At 42.0% G+C, this 11,907-nt stretch overlaps 1 protein-coding gene across 3 annotated transcripts in view; it reads right to left on the bottom strand.

Moving 5' to 3' along the window:
- Window positions 1-2,634: 2,634 nt before the first annotated feature.
- LOC140527964 (mitochondrial dicarboxylate carrier-like) overlaps window positions 2,635-11,907 on the bottom strand; it is a 31,255-nt gene continuing 21,982 nt past the window's right edge. For 2 of the 3 annotated variants that reach the window (XM_072645336.1, XM_072645335.1), the window contains exons 3-11: window positions 9,032-9,146; window positions 8,866-8,914; window positions 7,998-8,039; window positions 7,149-7,192; window positions 5,709-5,779; window positions 4,520-4,612; window positions 3,967-4,044; window positions 3,487-3,543; window positions 2,635-3,290 (exon numbers count right to left, since the gene is read on the bottom strand). In XM_072645336.1, coding sequence (XP_072501437.1) covers window positions 3,195-3,290; window positions 3,487-3,543; window positions 3,967-4,044; window positions 4,520-4,612; window positions 5,709-5,779; window positions 7,149-7,192; window positions 7,998-8,039; window positions 8,866-8,914; window positions 9,032-9,146 — 645 coding nt within the window. In that variant the 3' untranslated portion in view covers window positions 2,635-3,194. Of the gene's footprint in view, window positions 3,291-3,486; window positions 3,544-3,966; window positions 4,045-4,519; window positions 4,613-5,708; window positions 5,780-7,148; window positions 7,193-7,997; window positions 8,040-8,865; window positions 8,915-9,031; window positions 9,147-9,241; window positions 9,379-11,907 lie in introns of those variants that run through there. The other variant, XM_072645337.1, reaches the window with a different exon arrangement.

The following is an 11,907-nucleotide window of genomic DNA, read 5'->3' as shown; positions in this document are numbered from 1 at the left end:
TTGGCTTGTTTCCTCATCTGGAAAATGGTGATTATTTACTCTCAATATTATTCCAAGATGCTGTGGGAGAAATGCTCTGTTATTGGTCACCATTGTACGAATACAAGCTACATTATTTCTGTTCTAAAATTCTACGATTTTGTTATTTTCAAAAATTCCCCTGGGAGACTAGCCCTAGCCCTTGCTTGTTTTTGTGGGGTGGTGGTGGTGATAGTCCTGTATTCATCCACAAATCAAATTTAGATAAATAAAATCCTTTTCCAAACATCCTTCCTGGGGTAGAAGAGGGCAAAACCCTGGACCAGAAAGAGCTAGTTCAGCAGTCAAATATTACAAAGACAGGCTAATGAAAATTTAAATCCAGATAACAAACTTTTCTGTTAGTTCTGCCACTCAAATCATTAACCATGTCAAGTAAATCAAACTGGGCACTCAGCTCAGTGCAACGGCCCTCCCACTCCCTCTTGTACCATACAAGGGAATGGTAAGGGAAATCTCTGCCTCCTCAAGCAAACTCCTCCTCTCTGAACTCCTTTAAACACAAACTAGGGGCTCTAGACCAAGAACATGGAGCACCAAGTCCTTAATATAGAAGCATCTATACATCACACAGAAACCATCTAACATGGGAAGAGGGGAATGAACTCAGAGAAGAATTAGAATAAAGAGTGGCAGGGAGTGGTGGTGGTAGGTGGGCAATGGAGCTCACAAGCAGTTGAGGCTGTTTGTCTCGTTAAATCTTCAGGATGTCTGAGATGCAACTAATCCAGTTTTCTCAAAGACTGCTACACTCCGATTCTACAGAAACCCTTCCCTACTGCGTACTAGCATGGTACCTCACATCCAGATGACTGTGACAATATCCCATTTAGTCATAGCTCGAGTTTGGCACATGACAGCCCTCAGTAAAGACCTGTTCCTATGAGGTATGTTTCTAGCCCAGGCCATGCTCTTTTCCATAGTCCCAGAATCATTTTCCAGTTGCTTCCCTCACATATACTGTAAGGTCAAACAGGACAATAGCAATGTCTTCTTTCAATACTCTCTAAAACTCAAGGCCTGGTTAGTGCTGGTTTGCAAAGGGATGAACTCACTAAAATCTTATTTAATTGACTTAGAAAAGGAAATCTTTACCCACTGGTTAACTGAAGCTATTCTGAATCATTAATAAGCTACCTGACTGATCTACAACTCCTCCCATACGCAGGTAAGTAGCCACAATAATAGCAGCTCACATCTCAATGGTGTATAACACAGATTAGCTAATGTAATCCTCACCATAGCCCTGTAAAGGAAGTGCTGTCCTTAGACTTGCTTTTATCATGTTACTCTATTATTTATGATGATAACAATGATATTTATAATGAGGAAATCGAGGCTCAAACAAGTTGAACGACTTGACCAGGGTCAAAGAGCTAGTGTGAGTGGCAGGATTTAAATTCAGGTTTTCCCAATTCTTAAGTCCAGGGTTCTATCCACTATGCAATTCTACCTGTCTCTAAATTTTCACAGTACACATGAGGACACAGTATCCTTCCTAAGGGTCACAGGGCAGGTAGTTGACAGCAGGTGGAAAGGAACATTAATGTCAGCTAGAAAAGTAATGAGCCCAAGGTGGGGGTATAAAGACACCTCCCAAAAGATTCCATGACTGAAAATCAGCCAATTGGACTGGTCCAATTTCTTTTTACATGAGCAACATCAAATATTAGGGAGGCAGGGAAATGAGGGCTGAGAAAATAAAAAGTCAAAATATACATCTGTTTCCTTCCACCCCCAGGCCTCCTGACCTTTGTCCAACACAAGTCACTCAGTAGCTGTGGTGAAATGTGGTACCATAAAGTAAGGAAATAGAGGGCTTGGGAGAGAAGAAGAGAAAGCAGAAGGCATAGAGGGGAAATCCCTGAAGACAGCAGCAGTTATTTGGTGCCTGAGTTTTGGCTACAATTTGATCTTTAAAGCAATCACTGAGCAGTTGGCAATAGAGGCTACTGGAGGTCTGACTTGGGAGAAGAGATGGGAAGTTGTGGTAGTGTAAGGTTCTGCTACAGACGGGGCAATGTTTTAGCCCCTTTGATCTGGATGGCAAAGGGACAGGGACTTGGAAGACATGATGGACTTAATGGTAGAAACAATGAGAGGGGGAGAAAGTGTCACCAGAAGGATGAGAGAGGGAGGAAAGAAACTAACATCTTTTTCTCACCAGGACCCATGGAGAACCATATCTGTTGGAAATCAATTTTCCTCTTTCACAGTCAAAAGAGAGGAAAAGAATAAGGCTCACAGTGCTCAATTCTCCAATTAACACAACCCAAAATGAGAATAAGCTAAGAAGAAAAGTAAATGTATGTTAACCTGGAGTACCAAGCCAAATACAGATGCTCCATATTCCATTACGATTGACAGACTGAAGATATACTTCACCCCTCAGTCTCTCTGACTACTGAAATGGTATGGAAAACTACCATCCATTCAGTGTTAATTACAGTAGTTAATTTTCCTCTACAAAGTCTTTTGCACTTAATAACTGCTCAGGGTAAGGAAGGCTTTAGAAAGACATCTCCACCCAATTCTTAGGCTGGAGGGCCACCACCACCAGAATGTACTTCACATTCCCAAGGAAGGGGGGCGAGGTTTGGAGGAGGGGTGTATTCTTGTAAACATTTATTTTCCCCACTTGTATAAAAGTAAAGGGAAGTCCAGGGTGGTATGGATAGGGAAGGATAAGCAACAAGAAAAAGGGGCCGCGTTTCAAGGTTTTTTCAGATTGGCTACAAAACATATTGGTCCTCCCCTTCTATGAGGCAGAGGTTAAGGTATAGAAGCATTCTGAGAGCCCAGATGAGGGGCCAAGAGGGATAGTTAAGGCAAATGAAGCTACATGGATAAGGGGAATGTGACCAGTAGAATTAAGAAGCTTCTGTCACGATAGGATGAAAAACCATTTTGTTCCCTAAGATTGGAAGGGTAAGAATAGGGGAGAGAGGGTGAAGATATCACACTTTTGGGACAATTGTGTTTATGAGTCAAAGTGGGAACAGATGACACAAAAGGAGAAAACAAGACAGGAATGTGGGAAGTACTGGTCCCTGAGAGGATGCTTAAGTGTTCCCTCCCTGGGTCTCTTTGGAAGAATCCTGGGCAGACTGGGAGGCTTGCAGCTTCTGTATGGCTCCCACCAAAACAAGCCCAGCTCAAGCATCCACTCCAAAGTACAATCGGAGTTGTTCCAAAAAGATGAAGGTGAGGACGGTGTGGGGGACTAGACGTATTCCAGCCGGTAAAAAGCCCTAAAGTGAGATAAGACAAAATAAAATTAGAGGGTGAGTTGTATTGGGAGGGAAAGGGGGGAGAAAAAGGGAGGGAAGAATGCTGAACCTTGCAGAAAATTCCAGGGTTGGGGCCCAAACATCCAAATACAGTACCCACAATTGGAGCCACAACCCAGCCTCCCCAAATCTTCCTGCCCCCATAGCTAATGTGTACCTTGTAAAAGGCCAGAGGTCCAAGTTTCGCTGTCTCCAAAGCACAATGAATGACACCCTGAAACAGATAAATACATCAATGCCACCAGAGGAATAATGGTTCTCTCACACCTTCTATAATAAGGCATTTCATGTCCCCAGATCTCCAAGTTGACCACCCCAAGAACACCTGATTTGGAGTCAGAATTAGGTTTACTTGACTGTGTGGTCTTGGGCCAGACAATTCTTTTTATTTCAGATTCAATTTCCTCCTCTGCCAAAGGAGGTAGGTTAGATTAAGTGATCTTTTAGATCCCGTTCAGTGAGGCTGCTTAGACACACCAGGAACTTAGTTCTCTGTAGCAGGTCAACCGGGTTTCTGAGAAGGTAAATGGGAGAATAGTTGGGAGCTATCCTGAAAGTTATTGCCTCAAGACGGGAGAAAAGGTGGACAGCGGGACAGCCCATATGCCAGGTTGGAAATAACAGATGTTATAGTTACCCGATATTCCCCCTTGGAGTTCATCAGACGAGTCTTAAGTACATCTATGGGTTGGCACAGAAAAGTGGCACACCCGCCCTATGGAGAAGCAAAGTTATGGATTACAAGAGAACCTCTCTTTCATGGATCTTTTCTTCTTGAGGTTCTCAGGGGTCTTGCCTGGTAGACACCTCTGGTAAACAGTCGGATATCAGAAAAAGTATTACCTGACTGCCCTGGGATTAACCAACTGAAGACTCACTAAAGCTTCTTGCCCTTCAGCTGCTTTAAGCCATGGAAGAAATTAACAAGACCTCCATCAAGGCTGCCTGCCCTCCACTCTCCTCCTTCTCATTCATTCCTCTCCCCAACTCTGCTACCCTCCTCATTCCTCTCTCCTACCACAGGCTCTTCCAATGGCCACTTAGCAGTCCCTCAACCACTCCCAAGTGTTTTTAAGAACCAAGCAATGTTTTTTTTTGATAACAGAATGCCCCTCTTCTGTGGGTCTTTCCACAGTAGAATAGCACCCAAGTGCAAACTGGAATGATAACAAAGGACATGGGGAACTTACAGCAATGAAACTGGACAGGAAGTGGGCAAAGATGTTGTCCGAGATCATTTCTGTGCTGAGGACCAGCTGCTTGACTTGGTCATAGCAAGATAGCTGCAAGGAGTGAGGGAGAAGGACTCTTAGTGACTCCAAACAAGCCCAGAGGCTCCCTCAGGGCCCTCAAAGAACCCTTGTGGGAAACAGGAAGTGTTTCGGTGAGGCCTCGCTCTAGCCTATAACTCATTCTTCCTTCATCAGACAGTCTGTGTTAAATTAAGGCAATTCAACGAACACTGATTGATCAGTGTTTTGATCTGTCAAAGGCACTATGGGGGGCGGGGGTACAAACATAAACAGACATGGTCCCTGCCTTTGAGAAGCTTGTAATCTAGGAGAGGGGCAGAGTTTTAAGGGCCTCAGGTGCAAACTGGAATGACAGCCTGAAGCTCATGGGTGTGTGAGGGGCGGGCAGGGGGAGGGAGTATGCAAAGTCATAAATATCTCATGAATGGGAGCATGGCACCAGCCTTAGAGTCAGGAAAACCTGGGTGTGAGTTTTGTCTTTAACACATATAAGTACGATACACTCTAAGTAATTCACACAACCTCTCAGTACCCGCAGGCAAACAAGCTGAAGGACTGACAAGTTGCAGATCTTTATCAGGGAAGGGAGTTTCCAGACAGATGAATTCACAGATCTAGCTAAATTAGGGGAAGAAAAAAGGGGAAAAAGAAAGAAAAGATATAACATTATGAAAGACCAGAGTCTCTCTTCACCCAATGGAGGATCAGAACCCCAGTTTTCTCATTTACTTGACTGTGTGGTCTCGGACCAGAGACTTCTTTTCTTTTTTCTCCAGGCTTCAGTTTCCTCCTCTCTCTAAGTACCTGAATTGATTCTTAAAGGCTGGCAAAGATCTGGGATGGAGGAGAGAGGAGGAAAGAACACATTCCAGGACTTCATAAGCAAAAGCAGAGGTTGAGGGTCAGAGAATAGCAGGGGTGGAACAGAGACTTTGTGGAAGGAAAACAACCAGCAGCCTTGCCTCCGCCATCAGAGACCTTGGGGCTGACGGCCACTTGTCACAGCTGAACTTTGCACTGCTTCCCTAGTCAAAGAACAACAAGAAAGCTAGCGCCCCAGCTCACCCCACTTTGTACTATCAGCTGGTGGCTCCAATAGGAGGTGTGAGACTGAAAGGCCACTTACCTGCCCCACGGTGACAAGAGCCCCTCGGGATGATGCCATCGTAGCTCCAGAAAATAATTTCTTTATACCTTCTGCAGAAGGGGGGAAAAGACTGGTTAATGGCTTCCCTTTAGCTCTCTTTTCTGGTGGCAAGAGAACAATTTCAATTCTCTCTTTAGTCCCTGTTCCCTGGAAGCCTGAGCTTTATGCTGTTGTCCTCTACAAGAACTGAATCCATTCATTCAGCATACATGTTCGGGGTTTCCTTTAAGCTCACTAGTACTAGACCTGACTGGTGAACATTTTGCCATTAACAATTTGATTGCACTAAAACACTGTCTACGAGCCTACCATGTGCACAGTAGGAGTTTTGCTAGGTAAAGTGGACATAAGTGAAAATGACGTTATCTTTCTATGACCTTAAAATCTTATAATTAAAAGGCAGCTAGGTGGTATAGTACATACAATGCTGGACCTGGAGTTAGAAAAAACCAAGTTCAAATCCAGCCTCAGATACTTACTGTGTAATCCTAGGCAAAAGTCATCTAACTTCTCTCTGCCTCAGTTTCCTCCTCTATAAAATAGTGCTAATATTAGCACCTACCTCATACGTGGTGAGGGTCAAATGAGACAACATTTGTAACATGCTTTGCAAATGTTAAAGCACCAGCTATTATTATTTATTATTATTAATCTAATAGAGGTAAGGAATAATACAACATGGATACAAATAAATATGATTTACAGTACAAGATGATAGAAACTAAGGAGTGATCTAGGCAAAGTGGTTTAAAAATTAATCATGAAAGAGACTGCCTTCAACTAGAAAAAGAGAGGGAGGGAGGAAAGAAGGGAGGGAAGGAGAAAGGAAAGGAAAGAAGGAAGGATGGAGGGAGGGAAGACAGGAAGGGATAGAGGAAGGAAAAGAGGGAAGGAAGGAGGGAGGAAGGAAGAGAGGGAGAAAGGAAGGGAGGAATTTCAGCAGGCAGTGATGTGGGAGAAAAGTATTCCAGGCATGATAGAGAAGGCTGTGTGAATTTGTGGGTATAAGGAAGTACAGGACGATACCAGGAAACTACACAGAAAGCTGGGGAACCCTGTGAAAAAAGTGGCTCCGGAGTCAAAGGACCTGACACAACCTGGGGGACCTTGGGCAAATCATTTAACACTGCTGAATCTCAGGTTCCTTTTCTAAAAAATAAAGGGGTTGGAGACAACGGCTTCTTTAGATCCGTAATCCTATGAATCTGTGAGAAAGGTATGCTGGAGGGCAAATTGTGGAGGGCCTTGAATGGCTGTGAGGGTTTAGCCTATGGAAACCATCCTAAGGCAATAGATTTGACAACTTCCCTCAATTCAGTCCCAGGGACATAGAATATTCAGTGCTGAAAAAGATCCTAAAGAGAGTAGCTGCCAATGATTGACCCAGAACCATAACGCCCATTCTGGAATGGATCTTACCTTCACGGGCTACACGTATGATGCCATCTAAAGCATGGGAGTAGCTATGGGACACAAGACAAGTCCAAGTTAAGCTTCCACTTGAAGGGAATTCCCAAACATGTCTCCCACTCCACCCCCAATAACATTCCTTCCTGACATCTACTGATATCCTTGCAGAAATCTTGAACAATCCTTGACTCTTGCCCTTGGGTTTCCAAACCTCCCTGTAGTTTGGGTAAACAGTTTGGGTAAGGGTCTTCACGGTTCTTTTGTTCAACCCTCACTCTCCTTTCTTCTATTCCAATTTATTTTCCTCTCCCCAGCCCAACAGCGTCAAGTCAGAGATTGTGGAGAGTGGGAAAGGATTTCAGAGGTCTTCAGTTCAAGCCATACCTGCTACCAAGCTCCTCTATACCATACAAGTCATCACTCAACCTCCAGGGATGGGGAGAGGGGCTCACTGCCTATCAAGGCAATTCGTTCCACTTTGGGATAGCTCTAAAGGTTACAAAGTCTGTGGCTGCTATTACTTTTACATACAAAGATGAAATAATATTTCTCTGTAACTTTTTCAACCACTGGTCCAGGGCTGTCCACTTTGACCAAGCTAAACAAGTGTCCTTCATTTTCCATATGATGATTTTTGACCTATATGAACACATCAATCACCCTCAGTCTTCTCTTGAGGTTATGTAATAGCTCCTTCAAGTGGAATTCCAGGGGTGGTCTTTGACTACTGTATACAAGCAGTTATAGATTCTCCCAGATCCAAGAATGGTAATCTCCCAAGTTCCTTCTCATTATGCACAATGAGAGGCCATGAAACCCAAACCCTCCTTAGCCACCCTGTCTTGGATCACTACTCACTTCCGCCTTTGGTGCACAGGTAACTTCATGTCATTCTGCATCCTGAAACCCAAAACCACATACAGCAATCACGAAAAGCAAGACCAGAGAGGGGAGGCAACAGATGGGGATGAGATGTGAATATTCCAATAGTGAGGCTCTGATTTTTGTCCTAAACCTCTGGAAATTAAGAATTTTCAGACAAAATCACTTACCAGCTTTCCTTTAAGATTGCTTTCTGACCTAAGATTCATTAGGAAATCCCTTTATTAAGGAATCAAGTTATCTCTGCATGCTAAACTTCAGTTAAAACAGGGCAATGAAAGGAAACTGAGTTTGGAGACAGGCCAAAATTTCACTTTTAGCTACTGTAAGTTACTCAAAATTTTTGACTGTCTATATCTATATTTCTATCACTGTCTATAGTAAGTTATAGTTACATAAGACAATAATGAGGGTCATTTTGGGAGGGGGCGTTGGACAATAGTCAAAGAAAGTAAAGTACTCAAAAGAGAACTTCTGGAGACTAAAACAAAGGCACCAAAAGAACATAAAACTGAGCTAAATGTCAGAAAAAGTTTGGTTTAATAAGAAAATATTCTGTATGTAAACAAACAAAAAAAGATTGCTGTCTGACTTGACTCTTGCTATCTGGGCTACTTAGTTCTTATTCAGAGAAGAGGAAATAAAACAGTCATTTGACCATTTTTTAGATTAAACCAGATAAACAGGCACTGGTCTAGTCACACCTTTTGTTTCTTTCTTTCCTTAACTCTGACACTGTCTCATGTCCCACAGACCTACCCCAAGAAAACTAAGATAACAATGGCCTTAAAGGGAAAAGGCGGACTGAAACTGACCCGTCATGACTGAGAGGCCACACACTTACCTGACATTCACCATATCTGCTGGAGTTCCCACAAGACCACCTGCAAAACCTGAAGGGAAAAGAACATGAAATCTCACAACCACGATTTGCCATCGAACTCTCACTGAACTGCATTGCCAACCCTTCCCTCTCCCCTCTCACAAATGGCCTTTGATGATGCTCTTACCTCCAAGAGATCCCAAAAGCACCTTCTTATAGAAAGGGATGGGCCCCTGGCTCCCTGCAGTCAGTCGGTCTCGGAATGTCTCATAGATGGCAAATCGGGTAAGGGAGTAGGTCATCTGTGGACGACAACATCATAATTTAGAACAAAAGCTCTGGGTGAAACATCTTTACACACATCATACTATGAAGGAGAAAGACAGATAGGCTATACCTGGACACATAGCCAGAAGCCCTCAAAGCAATGGGGCAGCCCACTAGGGTTAATGTTCCCCAATCTCTGGGGATTCCCAGCCATGGCAATTGCCACACATTCTGCTTCTTTCCTCAATTCCCACTCATTCCTCCTCTACTCAGGCCCAGCCCTCCAGTCAGGACCAAGCAGGTGCTTCTTTGTCTCTGCAATCCAGGTCACCTTCTGTGAACCTCTTCTTCCCTACTTTCTCTCAGCTGTTCTGGTGAGGACTTCTGCTTGGTAGAGCCCAGCTCCCGTTGAGGTTGAGTGAACTGACTGCCCTCTTTATTCCTGCCCCCCCGCACACCCTTGCTCTTGCTAGGGGCCTTCAATTGAGTCAGTTTTTTTTTTAATTCAATTTTATTTTATTTTCAGTTCTGAATTCTCATCCTCTCCTCCACCCCCTCCTTTACCCTTTGAGAAGGAAAATACAAAATCCATTACAAATATGTATAATCATGCAAAACAAATTCCCACATTGGCCATATCAGAGAGAGAGAGAGAGAGAGAGAGAGAGAGAGAGAGAGAGAAGAAAATATGCTTTAATCTGTACTCTGAGTCCATCAGCTCTCTCACTGGAGATAGATAACGTGTTTTATCTCAAGTCCTTTTGAACTGTGGTTGGTCATTACACTGATAAGAGTTTTCAAGTCTTTCAAAGTTGCTTGTCTTTACAATTTTGTTATTATTGTATAATCCAGTTGGAATGGGGGGAAATATCAACTAGACTTCTTATCTCAGTTTAATCCCCTGGCCATTTGCTTTCCAAGGCTCGAATTCCAATACACGGCCCCAAGGCTCTGGCTGGTGCAGTAAGGAAGGAAAAAAACTTAAATCATAAAATTTTAAAGAATGCATTTCAACATGACAAATATGGAAATATGTTTCACATAATTGCCATCTATAACCTATATCAAATTGCTTACCATTTTTAGAGAGAGGGAGAGTAAATGAATATTAAAAATTGTCTTTACATGTAACTGGAAAAAATAAAATACTATTTAAAAAAAAAAAGTACGTGCTTCTCCTCACCAGGTCTTAAATTCTACCTCTAGACTTTCATGACAAAGTGTGGGACAAAGAGAGCAGGGTCCAGTTGGAAGGATGTTTTTAAAATTTTTTAGCCAAGAAAAGATCAAAGGTCATTCCATATGGTAGGAGCTCTTTGTGAAGTTGGTATTTTAAAGTTTAATTTTTTTAATGTTTAGCTAAGTTTCTTTAGTTTAATGAATAAAAATGACTGAATATTCAATAAATGTTGGCCTTAAAAAAAAAAAAGTCCTTTAGTGCACACATTCATGAAATGGATAGTAAACATCTATGCTGTTCAAAAACAAAGAAAGACTCCATGAAAGACTTACAGGGACTAGAAAGTGGCCAGTTTAGGAAAGTTTACAGAAAAAGAGAAAGAAGCCTAATTAATAACATTCAGACTTGACTGTTATCTAGTTCCTCTTTTGATCTATGCAGATGCATACACATATTCATTTTTACCAGCTGTACATGACTGACATGCATGTACATATTTGGTTTCTGCTCCTTCACCTGACACCATTTCATGTACTGATTTCTATGAATCAACCTAACTGGCATGCTTGGCATTCTGAATAAGAATCTCAGATGTTAAATTGCATGAAGCAAAGGGGCAAGTACACCTTCGTAGGGTGAATACAAAAGAGTGACTTAGTCCTATGAGAACTGGAGCAGAGAGACATCTGAGCTTTTTAAAACGCTAAGAACAATTAAAATGGCTTTTATAAAGCTAAGTTCAAATGAGTCCAACCATTATAGAAAGCAATTTGGAATTATGCTAAGAAAGTGACTAAAATGCCGAGAACCACTGGCTCCGGGATCCTACCGCTAGCCATATACCTCCAACGAAATGACTAATTTTTTTTTAAAAGATACCATATACACAAAAATTTTAGCAGCACCACTTTTTGTAGTGGGAAAAGCCTAGAAACAAAATAGATGTCCACTGATTAGTCAGGACTTCTTAAATTTTTTTTACTCACCGCCTTCCCTCTTTAGAGCTTCCTAAACTGGGGGTAATGACTCCATATGGGGTTGCAACCCACAGTTTAAAAAACACTGGATTAGGGGATGGTTAAACAAATTGTGAGATATGAACATAACAAAAAACAATAATAACCACTGGAAATTAAATTATGTGTAAGAAATTAAATTCTTACATATGATGAACATGATCACTAGAAAGGAATGTAGGTAGATATATATGAATTGATGCAACGTGAAGCAAGCAGTATCAGATAATCAACATGTGTTGAAAGAAAGACAAGGAAAAAAATAAAAATTGAATGCAGTATAATTATAATGACCAAGCCCGGTACCAAAAAAATATAAGAATACCCTTCCTTCCCTTTTCTTAGGAGGCAGGGGGGATTTGCTTATGGGTATGGAACACTGAACAGTTAATGTTGAGACTTCATTGGTACAATGGCTAACCTTACTGAACTGATTTTTTTTCCAAACCTTTTAAAAATGTGTTTCAAGGGACAGTTCTCTGGAAGATGAAGCAGTAAGGATATAGGGGGAAGTATAAAAACAATAAGATGTAAGATATTTTTTAAAGCTGCATTCAAGCCATGAAGGAAGGGCAATATCCATATCTGGAGTAGCTAATG

This window comes from Notamacropus eugenii, chromosome 2 (assembly GCF_028372415.1).
Source record: "Notamacropus eugenii isolate mMacEug1 chromosome 2, mMacEug1.pri_v2, whole genome shotgun sequence".
NCBI classification, from domain to species: Eukaryota; Metazoa; Chordata; class Mammalia; order Diprotodontia; family Macropodidae; genus Notamacropus; species Notamacropus eugenii.
This window is presented reverse-complemented; position numbering and strand designations above follow the sequence as displayed.